This window comes from Danio rerio, chromosome 12 (genome assembly GCF_052040795.2).
Source record: "Danio rerio strain M-AB ecotype USA chromosome 12, GRCz13ab, whole genome shotgun sequence".
Classification (NCBI taxonomy): Eukaryota; Metazoa; Chordata; class Actinopteri; order Cypriniformes; family Danionidae; genus Danio; species Danio rerio.
The window spans coordinates 14,813,942-14,835,512 of NC_141032.1; the positions used below are offsets into that span (position 1 = coordinate 14,813,942).

The following is a 21,571-nucleotide window of genomic DNA, read 5'->3' on the forward strand; positions in this document are numbered from 1 at the left end:
GCTCTGTGTAAACGCAGAAGAAAGATTGCCAAAAAAAGAGCACGTTCACGTCTAGAAAGCGCTGACATCTACTTTAGCCAATCAGAACACTCTGACGAATTCATGTCCGCAGGGTTTATGAAAATTAAAAGTCTTAAAATATTTTTCCAGACACATTTAGCTGCTAGATGTTAGTCAGATTACATTTTTAAGTTCCTTCTTAATGCCTTACAGCTTAACTGTGTAAAAAAAATAGATAAAATAAAAAAGCTTCAAGCTCCGTTTGACGCATGTGCACGTGAAGTGTAGGAATGCTTCGGTGAGCACCAGCACACAGATATTATGTACATCTCGACAGGTGAAAGCATTCCTCTATATGTTTTTATTGAAGTTGTTCACAATACTTATCGATCCACAGAATTTGTAATGTCAAATGTGTAAACTGTGGTTAGTGCTTCTGCATGTGGATATCTCTGAAAGAAGCTGCATGAATGCTAATTCTTTAAATAAAAGTGAAACCATCAAGCCGGATCTCTAATACATTTACAAATACAATCGCAGCCATTTTGAGGGCATTTCTAGTTAATGGTGTCAGAATTTACCGCTATTTTGAAATGGATGTGTAAACGGTCTTTCTAAAAAAATTCCAGAATGTCCCTGCCTGTGTGAACAGTACTTTTTTTAATTTATCAGTGAAGTCGATTTACCGGTATCACTGTGTGAAAGGGGCTAATGATGACTCAAGCCACAAACCTAGTAATAGTTTATTGATTTTGTTGACAGTCTTTCCACAAGTTAGTAGTAAGGGAAAGGGAGAAACCTGGCATGGCTGTGATCGTATGCTTTATCTAAATTAATAACAGATGGAGATAAATATGATAAAAAAATATGTCACATAACCATTTAGTCTGTAAGAGGGATTTAATGTAAAATGTTACCTTAAGTGGATTGACATAGCAGGCTTTGCGGATTGAAAAAGCAGGTTTTAAATAATTTATCCTGTGATTACTAGACCAGTCTGATGATTTTGATATAGTGAATCATCAGATTTCACTGACCACCCTAGCATTAATAGGCATCACTTAAACCCCACTTTGCTGATTTGAGTCTTACCTCACCAGCTTTACTTGACCATTCAGAGTTGCCTAGAGAGGAGAGATATAAAAACTCATCATCTGGTCAAAGAGGTTCCTCAGGCATCTGTTCTTGGTCCTCTTCTATTTTCTGTTTACACCATACCACTGGGATCCATCATCCAATCACATAGTTTGTCTTACCATTGTTTTGCCAATGACACAGCTGTATCTTTCATTACAACCGGATCTCGCATTTGCCTGAAGATGGCTCGGTTTGGATGAAAAACCATTACACAGCTTAATCTGGCAAAAACAGTACTTCTCGTTTTCACTGCCACTCCATACAATTTCTCAATCCAAGTGTGATCATCTACTGTTTTACTATTTAATTCTGTAAAGAATCGTGAATGATCAGCCTTCCTTCAAATAGCACATTGCTAACATGGCTTAAACATGCAGTTTTGCACTTTCAACATTAGCAAATCACACCCTTACTAACAAATCATGCTACACAATTTTTAGTCCAAGCTCTTGTAATTGCTCTTGTAAGGCTAGACTATTGCAATGCTCTCTTAGCTGGACTTCCGTCTTGCTCCTTTAAACCACTACAAATGATCCAGAATTCTGCAGCTTGTCTGGTCTTCAATGAGCCCAAGAGAGCCTATTTAACACCTCTCTTTATCTTTCTTTATCCGGTTACCGGTTGAGGCCAGTATCAAGTTCAAATCATTAATGCTTGTTTAAAGAGCAGCCACTGACAATATTGTCGATACTGTCTATATTGCCTCCAGGAGACTCTGGTTGAAAAGTTAGCATTACCTTGTAGTACCATCGCAGAGAGGCTATAAGTCACTTTTCAAAACCTCATCATTCAAACAACAACTAAAAAGCCGTCTTTCTGTAATCACCTGAACTCCTGTGAACAAAACCAGGACCCTCTCTTCTCTTAACCACCTTACCACATGACAAACCCAAACAGAGTGGGCCTCACACAGGTGAATGGACTTGACAAATCACCTGTAGAAACACTTCTCTATAACAAAAACAACAAAAACACTCCCCCTTACTCAAGCACCTAATTCTCTGTGCAGTAACAGTTTCGTTGTATAATTAGCACTTCTGTGTAATGCCTTTACAGTCACTTTGGACAAAAAAAATATATATATGCATTTATCTTTGCATTGTGTATTTGTTTCTCATAGACTGTAACCATGGGAGTGACACCGACAATAGAGTTTGGATCCACATGTAAGTTTATTCAAGATGTCAGGCAAGCAATGGTCAACACAGGTGCAAACAGATGTATAAAGGCAACCCAGAAACGTGGTCAAAGTAACAGGCGATAGGTCTGAAGGCAGGCGTCAGACAGGGATAAATAGATTAACAAGGCAGGGATCAAAACACGGGTCCCCAAAAAAACAAGACAAAGGAAACGTGTTGTAATGTCACTTACAGTAAACTAGACTCGGCGACTGGAGTGAGTGTATGTGCTTCTTAAATAGTGTGTGTAATCAGTCCTTGACAATCCTCCAGCTAGGAGAAGCTGGAGCTGCAGAAGGCCTAAAGCATGGAGCTGCGGAAGGTCTAGAGAGTGTAACTGTGGAGGGCCTGGAGCGTGGAGCTGCAGTGGCCCTGGATCATGGGGCTGCAGAGGGCCTGGAGCATGGAGCTGTAGAGAGCCTAGCATGGAGCTGTAGAGGGCCTAGAGTATGGAGCTGTGGAGGGCCTGGGGCATGGAGCTGTGGAGGGCCTTGAGTGTGGAGCTGCGGTGGGTCTGGAGGCTTACGTTCAGTAGACATCAGCAGGTCATACACCCACAATGGGTCAGGAAGCTTGGGTTTAGGAGACACTGGTAGTTCATTTAGCCATCGTGGTTCAGGAGGCTTAGGTTAGGGAAGTTCTGAAGGATCATGTGGACCTGGTGGGTCACAAGGCTCTGGCAGCTCTTGGGCCTTTCATTGGATTCAGGTGGCAGCTCTGAACCTTTGTGTGACTCAGGCGGCAGCTCAGGCCTTTTGTGGAGCTCTGACAGCAACTAGACCAGCTCTGGCGGCGGCGTCAATTCTGGCAGCGACGGCAGTGATGTAAACCTGGCAGCTCTGGCATAGGCGGCGTAGACTCTGAAAGCTCTGGCAGCATAGACTCTGGCAGCTCTGGTGTTAGAAATAACAGTTTGTTGGCAAAAGCCGCTAAATGCCACTTGCCTTTGACAACAATAGCTGATCTATCCCAAGAACTAAACGGAAGGTGCAAATCGAATCATATGTTTTCAAAGTAGTAGCGCGCTGATACGCCGGCTGTATGAGGCTGTTTTATTCCATATTCGATTTCAATTTTAAAAGATGAAGTTTGATGAATTGCATGAGCCTGTCCGACTGTCAGTGAATGGCAAATAAAAACATCCCTTAACTCAAAACTCTCTGCATTGTAAGAAAAAGAGAACACAATGTAGTCAGAAGTGTAGCATTCATAACATTTGTTTGCACAGAGGGACTACTTTGATTGAGTCTGATTTCCTATAGCTACATTAAACAGCAACTCCATTCCACGAAAGACAGAGTTAAGATGCCGTTCTTTTAACCCACATGGATGCTATGAGGATAAACAAGAGACGAAAAAGAGACCAAGACCTTGAGTATAGTGAGGATGAATAAATGACAGCTTCTGAGAGAACCTTTTTTTTTTTTTTTTTGCACAATAGGCCTAACTTGTGTTTTATTTGCTAATGCAAGCTATGTTTTAAAAGATAAATATAATGTATAAAACTATACATTATTCTTTATTACTTAAAATTACAATCGATTTTTTTTGTAATGGACAATGCACATATATTGATGATTTTACACTACATTAATTGAATCTAACAAGCTTGTTTACATTTACTCTACTTCCATTAAAACCAAATCCCAAATATCAGAAATGACAGCAGTTTGTTAAGATTTAATTAATGTCAATTTCAATGTTATTGAATAATGAACTTGACAGATTTCATTTATTCATTTTCCTTATGCTTAGTCCCTGGTTTATCAGGGGTTGTTACCAGAGTGAAATGTACCATCACTTACTTGACAGATGTATTTTTTATTTCAGGTGGTTTGTGTATGTTTTATGTTTGGTAAAAAAAAATAATCTCTAATAGACCTTTTATGCAAAAACTGGAAGTACGTCAACAACGAGTAAACCCAGTTCCGGTATGAGTTTTTTTGGCAGAGAAATGGCAGCCAGAGTGTTTTCGGCGAGCCTGAGTTGTCTTCCGAAGTTAATTAAATAAGTAATTAAATAAATGCAATTAAAATAGGGGAGAGCGGGGCAGAACCTAACACAGGGTCAGTTGTAACACACTTGTTTTAAATACTTCCACACATGCTAGTATGATAAAACTTAGTGTATTTACTAGAGGTCACAGCAATAAATTGTTTCATTATTAAAGAAAAATATATTTTATTTTATTAGTTGAGTTTCGTGAACAGCTTATATTATTAACATTAATTTGTTCAGGTAGAAATGCATAACGGTACACATAGTTGACTAGCGTTAACTAAATACACTATGGACAATCTTACCTGCAGGTGGGATAGAGGTAAAGTTGGTTTTATATTTGCACATTCAGACTTTCCCCTTAACAATATAATTTCTTTAAAGTATTATTTGCAAACTCTAAATAGCGAAATCATGTTAGCAACCAATGACTATGAAAGTACAACATTGTTCACAGTCAAATAACCAGTGTTAATGATGTTTTCAAGTCATATTTGCATGCTAATTTCGATCGAATATTCAAAGTAACATGGTAAATAATATAGAGACTTCTAAATGAACGAATGTGTGAATATAAAACCAACTTTACCTCAATGCAGGTGGGTGTGTCACGTAGTCGTGATCCATCCTTACTGCCTTAGCCACCATGTCGCTATCTTCATAGCACAGCTGTTTAGACTGACGTTTGTAGGTTCTGTCATATACTGACTCCTTTCTCAAAGGAGCTGTAAAGTTGTTCCAAGGGAATAGGCTCGGAACAACACCACTCTTCAGGCGACGAATGACGCAGCCACCACTGTAATCATCCGGAGCGAAGTGCCGGCTGCAGACATAGGTGCTACCTGTTTTTACATGAAAACTATGCCCTTCCTCTCTTCAGATCGCCTGTATCCATTTGGGTTTCAGGTCTGAATCCACAGGAAAAGAATGAAATAAAAGGTAGGGCTGTTTTTGGTTAGAAGACAAACAGCCTGGAACACAACAGAAACTGCGATTTTTCGACTCTGCCATTTTTCGTATCTGCCGCTATGATAACAGGAAGTTCTAATGCACTACATTGCCGTATTTCCGTTCGAAAAATGCGGAAGTGCGTAAAAGGTCTATTGCATCTTTAGTGATTTTCAACTAATTAAAATGTCTTGTCCCAATAGGTGGATTTAGAGGATTTTGCAAAAAATAAAAAAAAGCAGAAATGGATTTAACTGGTCTTAAAGCAAAAGAAAATCGACCTTGTTCAAAAACAAATAATTGTCTGAAGTGACAAGTGAAAAAAAGCTATTTTATTTACTCGCTAATAACCTAATCATTACATTTAAAACTAATCTTCTAAACCTAATCAGAGGAGCCTAAGAGGAAATGTTTATTTGCAAGAAAAGAGGTCTGATGGATTTAGAGGCTTTTGCATCTGAACTCTTCATATATTGCTATCACTGTCCTTATCAGTTAAACAAAGTTTGTCAGATTGTTAAAATTATGAACATGATTAAACTAACACCAATAAGAGATATGTGAGATATCTGTAAGGATTGTCTGATTTTATCCAATTTAAAAAAATAATAATAATAATTTTAAACTGGGCTTCAGAATATGTGACTCATATTTTAAAAGTCTCCCATACTCTTTTAAGTACTTTAAATAGGACAAAGCAGTGAAGTAAATTTAAAACTTAAGAAATTGTAGGTCATTTTCTAAGTTTTATCTTTATTGTGTCTACTAGTCGTAGTTATTTAGATTTGTCTATAAACTTACTCAATTCATAGATTTATTTGTTGTTTCAAAATTCTTATTTTGTAAGGTATATAAAGAGTTTAGTAATTTAAAATTTGTAACTTTTTTTTTTTTAGGAACGCTCAGACACTTTGGCTGCTCTAGCAGAGAAAGCCAGCATGACGCAAGACATCTTAAATCAAGTACCTGGAATAAAATGTAACCCAGTGCAGGGTGCAATGTACACTTTCCCAAGGATCCACCTCCCACCGAAAGCCATATTGAAGGCCAAGGTAATAATTAATCTCTTCACAGTTAAATCCAAGAAATGTAAATATTTTTATGGCCATCTTTAAATATGTGGTCACTTTTACTTTAGGTCTCATACGCAATTCATAGAGGGCCGCAGCTCTGCACATTTTTTGTTCCTAATCAGACACACCTGATCCAAATAATTAAGGTGTTCAAGAATAGTCTTCAACACCTTGATTTGTTGGATCAGCTGTAGACCCATGTATTACACAAAGTGTGCTGTATTAAAATATTTTGTTGCATTTTGTCCACAAAGCTACTCACTGGATATGTTCTCTTTTACTAAGCTTTCTTTGCAAAAAAGATTGTGATGCTTGAAAATTTACCTTACACAAAAAACCAATGCCATGTTTAGGGATCCCTCAAATCAGTTTTCTTCTAGGTTTGACCATGTTTACATGTCTAAATGCAGTAATCTGCTCCAATGTTATGTGCTATTTAAATACTTTTGATAACAAAATGTTAACAGATAAACATAATAAAAGGGCCAGCGTGTGTGTGTGCAATATGGTATGAAATGATCTGCAAATTTTTTTTGGGATGGCTTTTTGTAAATGACCAGAAAATCTTGTCTTGTCTCTGATAAAGACCATGTCGGTCGAAACGTTGTGATATTGACATTAAAAAAATTCTTTGAGAGCTAAAGTGGCAGTGTGCCGATTTACTTTGAATCTTTTGCTACTAATGTTTGTTTTTTGATCGTGCACCTGCCTTCAAGTTTTTCTAGATGTGCGCACATTTCTGTTTTTTTCAGAAAATCTTGAAACACAAAAGACTAAAATAATTGTGTGCAGTCTAATATGTCTTGATATGTCTTGACATGGCAGTGCCAAGACCAGAGCTATCTATTTACTCCAAGTTTGTGTGGGAAATGACCCACACTTTTCAACATTGCCCAGAATATTTTGTTCATGGCCCAGTATACCCCATACATCAGTTGTCTACATCAGTGTGATATATTCATCCTACTCAAGCAGAGTATTATACTCGTGCTATTATAATATTAGTGTCAGCTCTTTAATTTAAATTAGCCGTTATTTTTTTATTTTTGCTGAGTTTAGCATAAAACCATGTTTCTGATGGCCTATTAGTGTATTAGCTTTCATTGTGATACAGGCAGTAGTAAACTGAAACACTAACCAAATAATTTCCCACAATTTAAGGAAAACGGACAATCTCCAGACATGTTCTACTGTATGAAGCTTCTGGAAGAAACAGGCATTTGTTTGGTTCCGGGCAGTGGTTTTGGACAGCGAGATGGCACCTACCATTTCAGGTTACTCTCCCCTTTGCACACAATTTAAAGACAGTTATTGATAGGGAAATTGTGTGTAACTGAATTTGTCATTTTTCATTCTTTTATTCTTTCTTCACAGTTTTTTCAGTTCCTCTGTTGTTGAAATGTACTATTTGTTTCTTCACTTTTCTTTTACAGAATGACTATTCTTCCTCTGAAAGATAAACTGAAGGTAGTGTTGGCCAAAATTAAGGATTTTCACCAGATCTTTACAGAGCAGTACTCTTAACTGTGGCCATCCCATTTTTGAGATGTGCTTTAGATATAGTAGATGCCTGCAATGCAAGTGAAGTTCTGCTTCCAGTACATAAGATGCAAGGTGAACACTGGACATGCTGAGATTTCAGTATAATGCACATAGCCCTGCCATACTAGGTGCGTACTAGGTTCTTTTGAAAAAGACATCAAAGGCTTTTGTGGACAAAAACTTAAAATGACATTTGTGGATCTTGCTGTGAAAGTAAAAAAATAAAAATAAATAAAATTATATATATATATATATATATATATATATATATATATATATATATATATATATATATATATATATATATATATATATATATATATATAGTGTTTTATTAGTAACATCTTAACACAAAACTATTCCTTATATTTAAGATTGGTTGTGTTATTTATTATGTTTCTTTTTAATTTGTTTACTGTATGGTTTATTATGTTCCCAACATTGCAGTGTTAATAAAATTTACATTGTAAACGTATGGAAAAACTCTGTAAATATTTTTATTTATTTTTACTCAAAATAAGATAATTGGTGCAATTGATCATTTTACATAAAAATGTCTAAATAGTAAAGATTCTAAACCTACATGGTCATACTTCATTTAAGACTTAAAAGCAAATGCCAATTGGTGTGACAGGCCAACATATATATAAATATTAAAATGGTTAGCTTATTGTAAGGGTCATATACTGAAAACACTACACTTAGGCCCAACCCCAATTGTACCCCTTAGCCCTTCCCCTTACCCCTACTCCTCATTTTGCACGTTAATGTGAAGGGGTAGGATTGTCCTAATTCTCTTTAGCTTGATAATATAAGGCTAAGGGGAAGGGGTAGAGAACCCTCGAAACCAAGGGGGTACAAAAATTTCCCAGAATATACAAGCTACAACGGCAACATGGCTGCACGCAGAAGTTAAGAAATGCATAAATTAGTATTTTTGTCATTATTGAAATTTTTACAACACACAATCATATGTTGTAATACATTCATAATGGCGCTGGTGTTTTACCGTCATGTTTTAAAAAGGAAACACTAAAATAAAACCACAAAATTTTAATCCATAATAATAACTCCTGTATAATAGTCCCACAACATTCAGTCACTCTATGACACTCGAAAACCCTGTCAGAAAAGTCTAGTGGCTGGGAATTACCTTTTTACAGTGTCTAGTATAATGTTAATGTTGTTTTTGTGTGTTTACATAGATGAATATGGTCAGGGTGAAAAAGCACAGTATAGTTATGATCTTATTGCCACATTATATCGTTATAATAACATGATATATGCCTTCAGTGATATACTGAAGATAAATACCAAAAAATAATGCAACTGGAATTACTACAACAGTTGTGATTGTCAATCTCATATGAAGCAAGAGATTGCGATGACATATGATGACGTATGCAGGTGCTGTAGTGGTGGGTATATATACAGATAAATTTTGAAGTCGTTCCCCTTCACACCCTGTTTGAAATGCCAAGGGTAAGGGGTATGCTCCCACCACAAGAGTAGGGACTGTTCTATCTCAGCTGTCCAGTGAGCCTCCACGCCTCCATCCTTGCTCTTTTCTAAGAAGTTTTCCCCGGCGGAGCAGAATTATGTCATCGGGAACAGAGAGCTTCCTGCCATCAAGTTTGCTTTAGAAGAGTGGTGGCACTGGCTGGAGGGAGCTGAACATCAGTTTACAAGAGGCTAAGAGGCTAAATCCCTGTCAGGCCAGATGGGCCTTGTTCTTCAATCGAATTCACTACTTCATCACATATTAACCTGGTACTAAGAATGGCAAGGCTGATGCCCTCTCTTGTCTGCACACTCCAGACAGCCCCTCCGAACTAGAAAACATCATCCCTCCAGCCCTCATCGTCAGTCCCATACAATAGACATTAGATGAGCCCTCAATGAGCTTGCTCCATCGGGTTGCCCAGAAGGTAAAACTTACTTACCATCTCCCTGCAGAAGAACCTTCTAGGCATGACACACCAACAACCGGGGTCTGGACACCCAGGCAGCAGGAGGATCCTCTCGCACCTCCAAGCCCAGTATGATCCAGTATGGCCCAGTATGATCGAGGATGTCAACAGGTACGTCCGAGTATGTGCCATGTTTTACAACCCTCGTCATCTGCCCTCAGGGAAACTACTGCTGCTTTTAGTCCCACAGAGATCCTGGTCCCATATTGCATTGGACTTTGTAACCGATCTACACAATTCTAAAGGTAACACATGTATCCAGGTTGTAGTAGTTTTTTCAAAGCCTGCAGATTAATTCCCCTCAAGGGTTTGCCTACTGAAACTGAACTTTGCAACTGCTGAAATGTTATTCCTTCATGTCTTCAGAAACTATGGCATCCTGAAGGAAATTGTGTCAGACCGGGGTCCCCAAGTTATTTTTTCATGTCTTGAAAACCTTTTTCAAATTACTGGGTGTTACAGTCTGTCTCTCCTCTTGTTATCACTCCCAGACGAATGGCCAGACTGAGCAAAACATCCAGGAACTTGGACACTACCTCCAGTCATACTGCCAGGACGATCAATACAGCCGAAGCAAATTCCTACCCTGGGCTGAATATGCACAAAACTCCCTCTGTCAAGAGTCCACAGGATTAACACCATTCCAGTGCATGCTCAGTTACCAACAACCTCTGTTTCCATGTACAGAGGAACTATCGGAGGTTCCAGCTGTAGACCACTGAATCCGGGTGAGCGACACTCTAGGATTCATGACACAGGTGTAATCTACTAGAATAGAGATCCTTAATCACCGGGCCGTGGACTGGTACCAGTCTGTGGATTAATTGTTACCAGGCCGCACAAGATATAATTAATTATTTCCATTTTATTTATTATTTTAGTCTGACCAATCTTTTATTTTGAAAAATCTTTTATTCTAAAAAATGACCGTATTTTCTCGCTTACATCTCCCTGACCGGCCAGCCCCTAGAGGTCGCAGAAGATCTCAGCGCCAGTTAAGGGTATCAGGAGACACCCCTGGTTGAAGGGGTAATTTCCTCACAGGTCCTCACAGGAACATGAACACCCTCAAATGGCGTTAAAAGTGTCACATACTGTATTTATAAGGTATAATTCAACCAGAAATGTCATTTCTGTCTCATGTAATGATTTGTTTGCGCCCCCAAAATCACACGTGAGCTGACCATGAGCTACCGAGAACGCGCGCACATGCACGTAGAATGCCAATGACGGCTACTTTAGTGAACAGAACCTGCATATGCTGTGTATAACAAGTTAAAAAGTTGTAAATATTGTTCAGTATGTTGCACAGAGCGATCGTTTGAGAGCCGCGCTGAATGAATGATTTGCATGTGTGTTTTATCACAATGACTGCAGCCATGAGTGGCACTGGGAAGTAAAAGTGAAACCTGTGCGCACATCATTTAAATTATCATAACGCATTTTACAGTTATGATTACGACAAGCAATTGATATGTTTTTTTTTTTTTTTTTTTTTGATAGCTAACACAGTGTTGTGCATGAATGACTACAAAATTTAGCATTTTAAGCAACAGTAGAGCTACACATAGGCCTAATATTATTAGAGTTGTTTTACCATATCATCACTTTAGAATTACGTATAAGGTTCTATCTGACATTTTTGTCAAATTTTAGTTATTGACATATTCTTATTAAATGACAACCTATTGTTTACATTTTAAGACTTAAAAATAATTTGCTCACATACTGTTTGCTATATGGATTGCAAAAACTTTGAAGCTTAATATCTCAAAATCATTCAGAATGCAGAGAAAACCTTATAATTTCAAGGTGATGATATGTTTGAGAATTAACAATAATAATAGCCTACTCATATTAACTTTTATTTTACATCTAAAGAATTGTGATTAAAAAAAAAACGTGATTCACATTTTAGCCAGAATCATGCAGCCCTATTTAAAGGCAGTTGATGGATTCACGAGATTCACACATACCCATTCACTATTTTCTAATCTCTAATCACCAGCACCTGTGCACAAACACACACACACACCACTAACTGTACCCAAAAAATAAAAATTCTAATACTACTAATACTTCCCTTCTTAGACTTACAGACCTGAAACTTGCCTATAGCACTTATTCATTGTTGCTCTTAGTTGTGTAAATTGCTTCCTTGTCCTCATTTGTAAGTCGCTTTGGATAAAAGCGTCTGCTTTTTTTCTCTTATTCGCCGTGCGGTATCAAACATTGCATGAAAAATACACGCTTACAGCAGTTCCTCGAATCAAATTTCTCGTTTGTCGCGAGGGGCATGAATGAATTCCCTGAATGAAAGAGCCAAACTGCAGTTAAAGTCTGCATTTAATAATAAGTTTTTAAACTGCATTTAATAATTTGGCAAATAATTCGACTACAGATGTCCATGTAGGTTAAACACCATCAATTTCTCCTGTGTGTGTGTGTGTGTGTGTGTGTGTGTGTGTGTGTGTGTGTGTGTGTGTGTGTGTGTGTGTGTATTTTGACTCTGAAACTCACGCGTGCCCAAATAGACACTCCCACACCATCCCACTTTAGTTTCTCCGACACTCCCCCCTAAATAGAGCTGGACACGCCCACTTTTCTGACTTTTTCCAAAGTAGAGGTGTGAAAACACCTTGCTGAAACGAGTGGGTTTCGTGGCCCTTTAAAACTGTCAATGAGAGCTGGCAAAATGTAATGTAAAATATTGTAACAGACCAATTGATAAGATGCCCTCTTAATTTTAACCCTATAATTATTAAAACTAAGAAAATTAACTTTTGGCTTCAAAAAGAGACCTCTCTCTTAAAGGGAGAGTCAAAAAAAAAAGGCATTATGTTAGAAAGACTGTGGCCTTATTTTTTAAACTTTACAACAATGAAATTAAACTGTAAGGTTTACTTAATAAAACATAATTAAAAAGAAAAACAAGCACACCTGTCCAAACAAGCACACATGTCTTGGTTATTAATATATAAGCATATTTTCTCCCCACAGCACTATTTCATTTGAAATAATAGAAAATATATATATGCAAATGCAAACCACAATTTTTAAATAATTTGTTTGACAACAATATTTAAGGGGTGGTCCAGAACGTAATTTTAAGGCTTGGTTGTGTTTATAAGATGCAAAGCAATGTGTGCTCATGTTTCACTTGAAGGAAATCATGTTATTTTTTCCTATATCTAACTTTGATTATACACAGCTACTCCGCTAACATGAAAACGACTGATATATTTCCTAGTTCCTCTGAAAGGCCCGCCCTCAAGTGACTGATTGGTCATCGTCATAATGTGCTCCGATTAGCGGATCGGCTCCACATCACGCCCGTACAAGCATTCACTTTTCTGCTGTGTAAACATTCAGTCGACCTCTTGCCTGCTCTAAAAAAAATCTGGCAAGTGTCTGTAATGAGTGAAAATGGGGTGCGGCTCTTTTAAGAGACATCGCTATTGCATGTGTCTATGTGTGTGTGTGAATGTGTGAACTTTCTGTAACAAGCGCATGTGGGCGGGACTTTCTTTTTCTCTGATGCTCGGATTAAGTTATTTTCTGTAATATATAGTGACAGAAGAATAAAGCACATGATTTGGGATTTGACCTGTGTGAGCCTTGATTTATTTTTCTGCTGCTACACGAGTTAGGTGAGCTATCCTGTATTTTTTTAAACTGAACGCGCTACATGATGTCTTTCACATATATCCGGAATATGCAGGTGTAAGTAATATGAATCATCCACATATCTTTTGCGACTTCATTATCTGAGATGTAAAACTCATGGAAAAGCTGCCTAACGAGAAACAATGCAAAGTCATGCACACACATAGAGAGACACGAACGCGCTGGTGAAGTGTGTATGTGTGGGTGTTTATGGCAGTTTGACTGATAAATATGAATTTGCAGCTAAATCGTTTGCGATGCAAAACTGCAATACCCATTGTTTACATCGTTGCTACAGCACACAGTTAACGCTAGACACTGTGCATGTCATGATCAATTTTAACAAATAAAAACACTTACAAGTTGTAGCTCACAGCTTCTGCTTTGAAGAGATCCGAATCCAGCATTGAACTGGGAGAGATTCTGGAGCTGTTTTGTCAAATCATGCTTGCTATGTATTTTATAATTCTCTGGAACATAATTAATATTGAACTGTAAGCACTTCTGTCTTTGTGTCGTGTCCTTTGGAAGCTTAAATACAGAAACAGACAAAGCTCTGTGGAAACAGCAGCATTTGGACGCATTTTAGCTTTATCTCTGCTATAACGTTACAGCGCCTCTGGCCACGGCCCTCAGCTGTGCAGTGTGTGTGCGCGGTACACGAACCTTTGTGAATTCACAAGGGCAGGAAGTATTTTTTGTACACCCTTTGCATTGAAATTTGAGCTTTTTACATTCAGAGATGTTGTTTATGTTCACACAGCTACATTACACATTAACTAAAGTTTGAAATATGATATCGTAGTGGACAACGCCTTTAAAATCCCCATATGATTTTGCCAGCTCACATTGACAGTTTTAAAGGGCCACGAAACCCACTCGTTTCAGCAAGGTGTTTTCACACCTCTACTTTGGAAAAAGTCAGAAAAGTGGGCGTGTCCAGCTCTATTTAGGGGGGAGTGTCAGAGAAACTAAAGTGGGATGGTGTGGGAGTGTCTATTTGGGCATGCGTGAGTTTCAGAGTCAAAACACACACACACACACACACACACACACAGGAGAAAGTGTTGGTGTTTAACCTACATGGATATCTGTAGTCGAATTATTTGCCAAATTATTAAACGGTGGACTTTAACTGCAGCTTGGCTCTTTCATTCAGGGAATTCATTCATGCCCCTCGCGACAAACGAGAAATTTGATTCGAGGAACTGCTGTAAGCGTGTATTTTTCATGCAATGTTTGATACCGCACGGCGAATAAGAGAAAAAAACACTCCGCATTTCCCGGAAACTTATATATATATATATAAATAATAATATATATAGGTATACTCTAAATCAGGGGTTTCCATACCATTAAGTAAAATATGCATTTCTAGGGTGTATATGCTTGTCCTGCAAAAAAAAAAAATAAATAAATAAATAAATAAATAAAAATTGTTTAAACCATCACCTTGTACACTGCATGGATGTACCGGATGCTGAACATGTGTTGATCATCTAGTAAAAAGGTCATACCAACATATAATGTCATCCAGTAGCACTGGTAAACAATAAAGAGTCAAAATGGCATCACGTTTACAGACGATGAACTGGTGCAGCAATGTCTTTCTTTAAACAAAAAATGAATCTGTATTTAGATAAAAAGATAACAAGTGAAGAACAACAAGCTAGGACAACTTTTTGAAGAATTGCCTACTTTACTACATCCATTCACTCCACAGTAGAAAAACAAGCCACACCCACTATTTTCTATTTTCTTATATTTAAGTTTATCTAGAAACTGCATCACAATATGAAGGGAAAAAAAACGGTCGTATTGTATTTTGTGTGTGTTCTCTATTATTATTTTGTGGATCATTACTACTGGTCTGGGGTGAGCTCTTAATAGTCTACTGGCTGTCTGAAGTTTGAATCCGGTCTTCGTCCCCTTCAAGATTGTAAGCAGAGCAGCCTATAAACTCTGCAGTTTCATCAGCAAAAGCCACCTTCGGCACTCAAACTATCTTCAGTAAAATTTCTTTGATTGAATATCTGACTCCAGCTCTTCTTCTTCTGACACACACAAATAATTTTGATTAAAACTGCTTAGTACCCAATGTCATATAGTGTGGGTATCCTACCTTCTGTTGCACAACCCTTTATAATATGAAAGTTTGGATAATTTGAAAACACAAAATGATGTTACCTAGATGCACTTAAGTGAAAAATGTTTGTTTAACATTTGATGTGTTCTACATTTATTTATTTTTACATAGGCTATATGCAGCATGTTGGTGGTAAACACTTTATTAATTTAGAGCATAAATATACAAGTGCACTGTAGTATTCAAATGATAAAAGGGTGGATTTGTGATTTTAATGTCGCTTAACACCATCCAGGGTGTGCTCACATTGCCTATTCACGGCCAGTGACATGTTCCCCTCTAGTGCGATTTCTGAAGAAGAAAAAAAAAAAAAGGTTAAACAAATTGGACTTTAAATTTGCATTCATAAAATAAAGTAAACATGATTTACTCAAGAACATTAGATGAAAACACTATTTAAAAAAAAAGGAACAATCAAGTTTCACCAAATTTAGGACAAATTAACCTCACCTTGTGAGCATGCTTTCTTTGTTCTCAATCCTTCTTACAGAAATAGACGCCTGCATTGATTCTTTTGCTGCATTTTCTGCCAAAAGATGACATATGGGACGTTTGATCATGCAGGCACACATACACACAAATGTAAAGAATTTGCCGAGAACACTTTATTTTGATGGTAAATTTGAGTTTTAGACGACTGTCTGCTTAATATCTGTTGATACTGCTTATTTAACAGACACTTAACTGACTATAAGAAACTTTGCAAGTACATTTCAACTTACACAAACCACAACTCTGACAGTCTACTTAAAATATAATAAGAATATTTGGCATGTAGATGCAATAAAATTAAATTTAACAAATCAAAACAAATTGTGACCAATTTGGCAAGTATCTTGGCAACCATACCTTTCTGTAGACTCCATATCTGACTCTTATTCTGGTTCATAAAATCTTTCTTCTTTTCCCAAAGTCTCCATTCAAGGTCTCCACATTTATCTTGAGCAGGGCTGGTCAGTGCAGTCTGTTGTCTTAATTCCACCCGAGCGGCACCACAGCATTCTGGCAAAAGATTTCCCAATGCCATGTTTTTGGCATCAAGGACACCCTCGTTGGAGATCTTGTCAAAAGTCTTAACTTCAACATAGTCTTCTTTTTTGCAGCCAGGACAATCTGAATGCTTTTTTGAATCTTTTCCTTTGGTGTCATATCGACATGATTGGCACAAAGGTAATTTACTTTCAAGTGTGACACAAGAAAGCCTTGGACTTCTTTTGACTTTGCACTTGCATTTATTAGATACGCAGTGCTTCTGGTCTGAGATACCAGTTGCTGGAGTTTGGTTTCTGGTCTTTTTTAAATTAATGAAAGATGGTTCAAGATGAGTGGTAAGGGACACTTTTGGCTGCCATCTCTCCAGAATCTCAGACTGTTGCTGAACAGGGGGTAACTTACTGTAGTAGTATACATTACCAAAATCAGCCAGCCAGCTCGATGAGGGACGGTAAGGGGAGCGTTTTTCGAGTGACTTAATGGACCCCTTAAGTTTAGCAGATGCACAAGTTTGTAGCCTCTCCCCTACTTGAAAATGATCACTGGAAGTCTGATTCGGCTCTGACACAACATTACTGGATTTAAACGGTGGGCTCAGAGCTTGATGAGAAGTTAAATACCCATTATCAACCATATATCCATTAGAAGGTACATACGGCTTCAAAGATTCTACTGACCAGATAGAAGCCTCTAACTGATGGGAAACACCATGATATTTTGCTGATCCACATGTTTGCAGATTTTTCTTTAAAGGAATGCCATCAGTGGAAGAATAACCATCACTGGATTTTATCTGTGGGCTAATGCCTTTTTGAGGCGTTGAAAACCCATTATCAACCATCAACTCATTGGAAGGCACATAAGGCATCAAAGAATCTACAGACCAGATTGAAGCTTCTAACTGATGGGAAACACGGTGATATTTAGTTGATCCACATGTTTGCAGATTTTTCCTTAAAGGAATGCCATCAGTGGAAAAATCACCATCACTGGATTTAATCTGTGGACTAACGGATTTTTGAGGTGTTGAAAACCCATTATCAACCATCAACTCATTGGGAGGCACATATGGGATCAAAGAATCTACAGACCAGATCGAAGCCTCTAACTGATGGGAAACACCATGATATTTAGTTGATCCACATGCTTGCAGATTTTTCCTTAAAGGAATGCCATCAGTGGAAGAATGACCATCACTGGATTTAATCTGTGGGCTCACACCTTTTTGAGGCGTTGAAAACCCATTCTCAACCATCCACTCATTTGAAGGCACATATGGCATCAAAGAATCTATGGACCAGATCGAAGCCTCTAACTGATGTGGAGAAACACAATATTTTGCTGATGGACCACTTTGTAAATTTTTCCCCACAGAAACACAGTATGGCTTTGATATAACATTACTGGGTTTAGTCAGTGAGCTTAAGGTTTTCTGAGGGGTTAGAAGACCATTTTCTGCCAGCCACTCACTGGATGGCACATATGGTAACAGAGACTCTACCGACCAGATAGAAGCATCAAGCTGACAAGGCAGTTTATGGTTCTGCACATCAAATGGCAGTCGGAGAATCTTAAAATTATTATTAGGAGAATTTCCATCATCCTTGTCCTTTGTCTGAAATTGTGTCTCGGAGTTGTTTTTTACTTTAACACATTGTGCAATGACCGATTTGCTTGGTTTAGAAATTTTTTTTAAGGTACAAGACGGAGTTCTCAAAACATTAAGTTCTGTGCAAGATGTTAGATGATGCTTTCTGGAATAACTTAACATCCCAGCTTCAACCCTCTGTTTATCCTCCCTGAATGCTAATGACCGGTAAGAACACACCACAACATCCTCTGAAGATTGCACAGATCCCAAACTGCACTGCATAATGTCATTTTTGTTATAACTTGCCATCTTATTGTTCTTGTTCTGAATAATCTCATGCTTAGACAGCAATACACCACATTTGCTCTGCACCTGTTCAGCTTGGATGATTTCACTTTTGGGTACAGTAGACAAATCAGTGGTCTCAGTAGCACTGGTGTTGCAATTTTGAGTGAGCACAGACACACCTTCAGGGCAAGCTATGGATTTGTTCTCAGTGGACCTGGGTGTTGTTGACACTGGACTATCACAGCCAGTACCACGACCTGATTCTGAACAGGTGTCTGATCTCGCTGCAGGTCCATGTGAGCCTATGCTATGACAAATAGGTTCAGTTTGCACCTCTGAGTTGACCATCACAGGACCAAGTGGCACAGGGTTTTGGAAATTGGAGTGGCGGGTCCGGTGGGCAGTAGCTGGAGCCACATGAGGGGTTATACGTCTGTAGTCCAACATTTGCAGTTGAGGTGTTATGAATCCAGGGACTTCAACACATGATGGAAGTTGTAGTGGCATCACACTATACCCTTCGGAAAAAAAAAGAAAAAAAAAAAAGAGAGATTAGTTGTCACATGTGGGATTTAATAAATACAGTTGACCATAGATTTGTTTTATGCAACCATTAGCTCATGGAATAACTGGATCCTATGAAAGTAGGTAATTTTTGTTGCATGGCCCTCTATAGTTTAGCTCCAGCCTTAGTAATAAAAGGGCACTACAAGCAGGTTTATGCGATTCAGGTTTGAGCTCATCTCTGCAGAGTATCTCTATAAAAAGATTACAAAAGACATTTGTCCTCAAATAAGTGCAGTCATAAGGGGGTGGGGGAATAAATAAAAACGCTCATAATTAGAAAGGCTCTCTTTAAAACAAAAAAATGCAAGGCAGATGTTTTACAATATGTAAATTTGCAAGACAACCACAGATTTCTTCCAAATCATTATTACACTGAATGCTACAAACTTAATGCTTACAATTATATGGTTAGTTTTATTTTATTTGTTAGTTTACATTGCTAGTTTTGTAGATAACAATTCATCTGTACAGATCATTTAAAAGAAGAAAAAAAAAGTTTGCCCTTTAAGCTTTAATTGATAACTATAAATGCACTTTTTGCAAATGTCAGGTTACATGTCTTTGGGCTTAACCACGACCCTCCAACTGTCAGTTTTGACAACAAACAAAAATGTAGAAGAGGTGTCTGTTAGGTTGTAATAACTTTTCCAATCTTCCTAAACGAAATGCCTACTTTACTGGATCCATTCAGTTCACAGTTGAAAAAGCAAGCCATGCCATGGTTTTCTGATTCAATATTCTGTTTCTCTAGGTACCAAGTCAAATTCCAAAAAATAAGATGGTCTCATCTTCTGGTTAATTTGCATTTTAAATAATTTAAATTTGGGTTACTCCTCCTGCATAAATGAGGTAAACCATTGACACAAAGGCCAACAATAGAATTTATCACTAAATATAGCACATCATGTTATACATGTACTTGTGGAAATATTGTAGAACAATTGCAGTTCATTAGGTAAACAAACAAGCATAAATAAAATAAAAATTATGTCAATCTCTAGCAACAGTCCAAACAGCATTTAGTAAAATGAAAAAAGATGAAAAAAAAAAAAAAGCACAAGCCAAGCAAAATACCTAAGCCATGAAATCCACTGTATGGCACACATAGAGATGATGTAGGAAACTGATAGGGCATGAAAGGCTGAACAGTGGGAACATAAAATTGCTGGTTTAGCTGAAGCTGCTCATCTGGGTGTAATATTCTGGAGGGCAGAGGACCAGCGCATAGAGGGGCCTGTGCATGCAGTGGTTCACTAAGAACGCCTGACAAACCACCAATGGGTTCATGAGTAGATATAGCAGCCATCCCTAAAGCAGAACATAACAAGTGAGGGTTTTAGTCATTTAGACAGAATTGTTGCAAAGCAATGAAGAAGAATAAAAAAAAACACCTTAAGCGTATTTTAGTTTTGTTTAGGAGCGATATTTTACTTGATCATTATTACTATACTAAGTATTTTCACACTTTACAAATTGTCTTCACCTGATCTAATGCTTATTGTAAGCAAATTTATTATTTATTAAAGATTTTATTTTAGAGTAAAGTGTTTTAAAGGTTTGTGCTTACCTTGAATTTCTCAACAAAATTCACAAACCAACAAGACCTCAAACAAAAACTAATTCACAGCTTTCCTAAAGTGTAAATCAGGAGTGTGTTGTGAGCGATAGGAAAAACCATGTCCAACTAGATCAGTTAATTGAATGGCATGCAATTAGTGTTAATCAACGTAAAGGCAGCACCTGATCAGACAGTCCCGCTCTCAATGGGCTATGCTTCCTCATTACCTAGCTCCTCCGACTGCGACCCAAAAAGCGGGTCATCAACTCTACAAGACATCAACCTCTGCTGTCTAGAGAGAGGCTTTTTCAGTAGTGATGAGCAGGGATGTATCCTTTGCGGAAGTGTGTTTTTAATTAAACGTGACGCAAGTAAAACCTAAGAGTAGCCTACTACTACATAAGTAGTTTATCCGTTTATGATAACATAGATTCAGTATAGTAAATTAACCAAGAGTTGTAAACGTGCGTACACTATTTACTACAGCTAGTAGCTGTTTTGATACATGTAGGCCTATTTGTCAAATATGGGTTTAAAAAGAGTAAATCAATTAAAACTAAATTTAATCACTAGTTTTTTTTATACTTTATTCAAAAGGTTTTAATGTAAATTAATGCAAAGTTAATAACTTTAAGGAATTTTTAAGGGTAGGTCTATTTAAATTTCGCTCATGGGCATAATGCGCTGTAAATTAGTGGGAAAATGCTGCCATCTACCGAAAAATGCTTTTATTGAAATGGCTAAAATGAAATATAAGATAACTCAAAGAGCTTATTAGAATCACATTCTAAGCTCTTTGCCTTCACTCAAACGTTAGACAGTCTATTTGTTTCCTTTTAAATGTGATGTAGATGCGTGAATTCCTGTCTTAAAATGAATTAACTATTTTATTTAATCTCTTGGGGAGGGTCAAAAC

At 37.6% G+C, this 21,571-nt stretch overlaps 1 protein-coding gene and 1 long non-coding RNA gene across 9 annotated transcripts in view; one reads left to right on the top strand and one right to left on the bottom strand.

Moving 5' to 3' along the window:
- The window catches only part of si:ch211-217a12.1, a 46,142-nt gene extending 34,247 nt beyond the window's left edge, over positions 1–11,895 (top strand). For 4 of the 7 annotated variants that reach the window (XM_087275995.1, XM_087275997.1, XM_087275996.1 and 1 more), the window contains exons 10-12: positions 6,158–6,313; positions 7,496–7,608; positions 7,768–8,351. In XM_087275995.1, coding sequence (XP_087132121.1) covers positions 6,158–6,313; positions 7,496–7,608; positions 7,768–7,858 — 360 coding nt within the window. In that variant the 3' untranslated portion in view covers positions 7,859–8,351. Of the gene's footprint in view, positions 1–6,157; positions 6,314–7,495; positions 7,609–7,767; positions 8,352–9,801 lie in introns of those variants that run through there. The other 3 variants (XR_015503960.1, XR_015503961.1, XR_015503962.1) reach the window with 2 other exon arrangements.
- Positions 11,896–15,784: 3,889 nt separating this feature from the next.
- On the bottom strand, positions 15,785–20,935 carry buc2l (bucky ball 2-like). 2 transcript variants are annotated; one of them, XR_015503959.1, is made up of 5 exons: positions 20,838–20,935; positions 20,172–20,405; positions 16,508–19,048; positions 16,109–16,184; positions 15,785–15,949 (listed from the first exon to the last, which is right to left on the bottom strand). It is a non-coding gene; the product is annotated as a bucky ball 2-like (long non-coding RNA). The 2 variants fall into 2 exon arrangements; XR_015503958.1 differs by lacking the exon at positions 20,838–20,935 and adding an exon at positions 20,665–20,792.
- Positions 20,936–21,571: the final 636 nt, after the last annotated feature.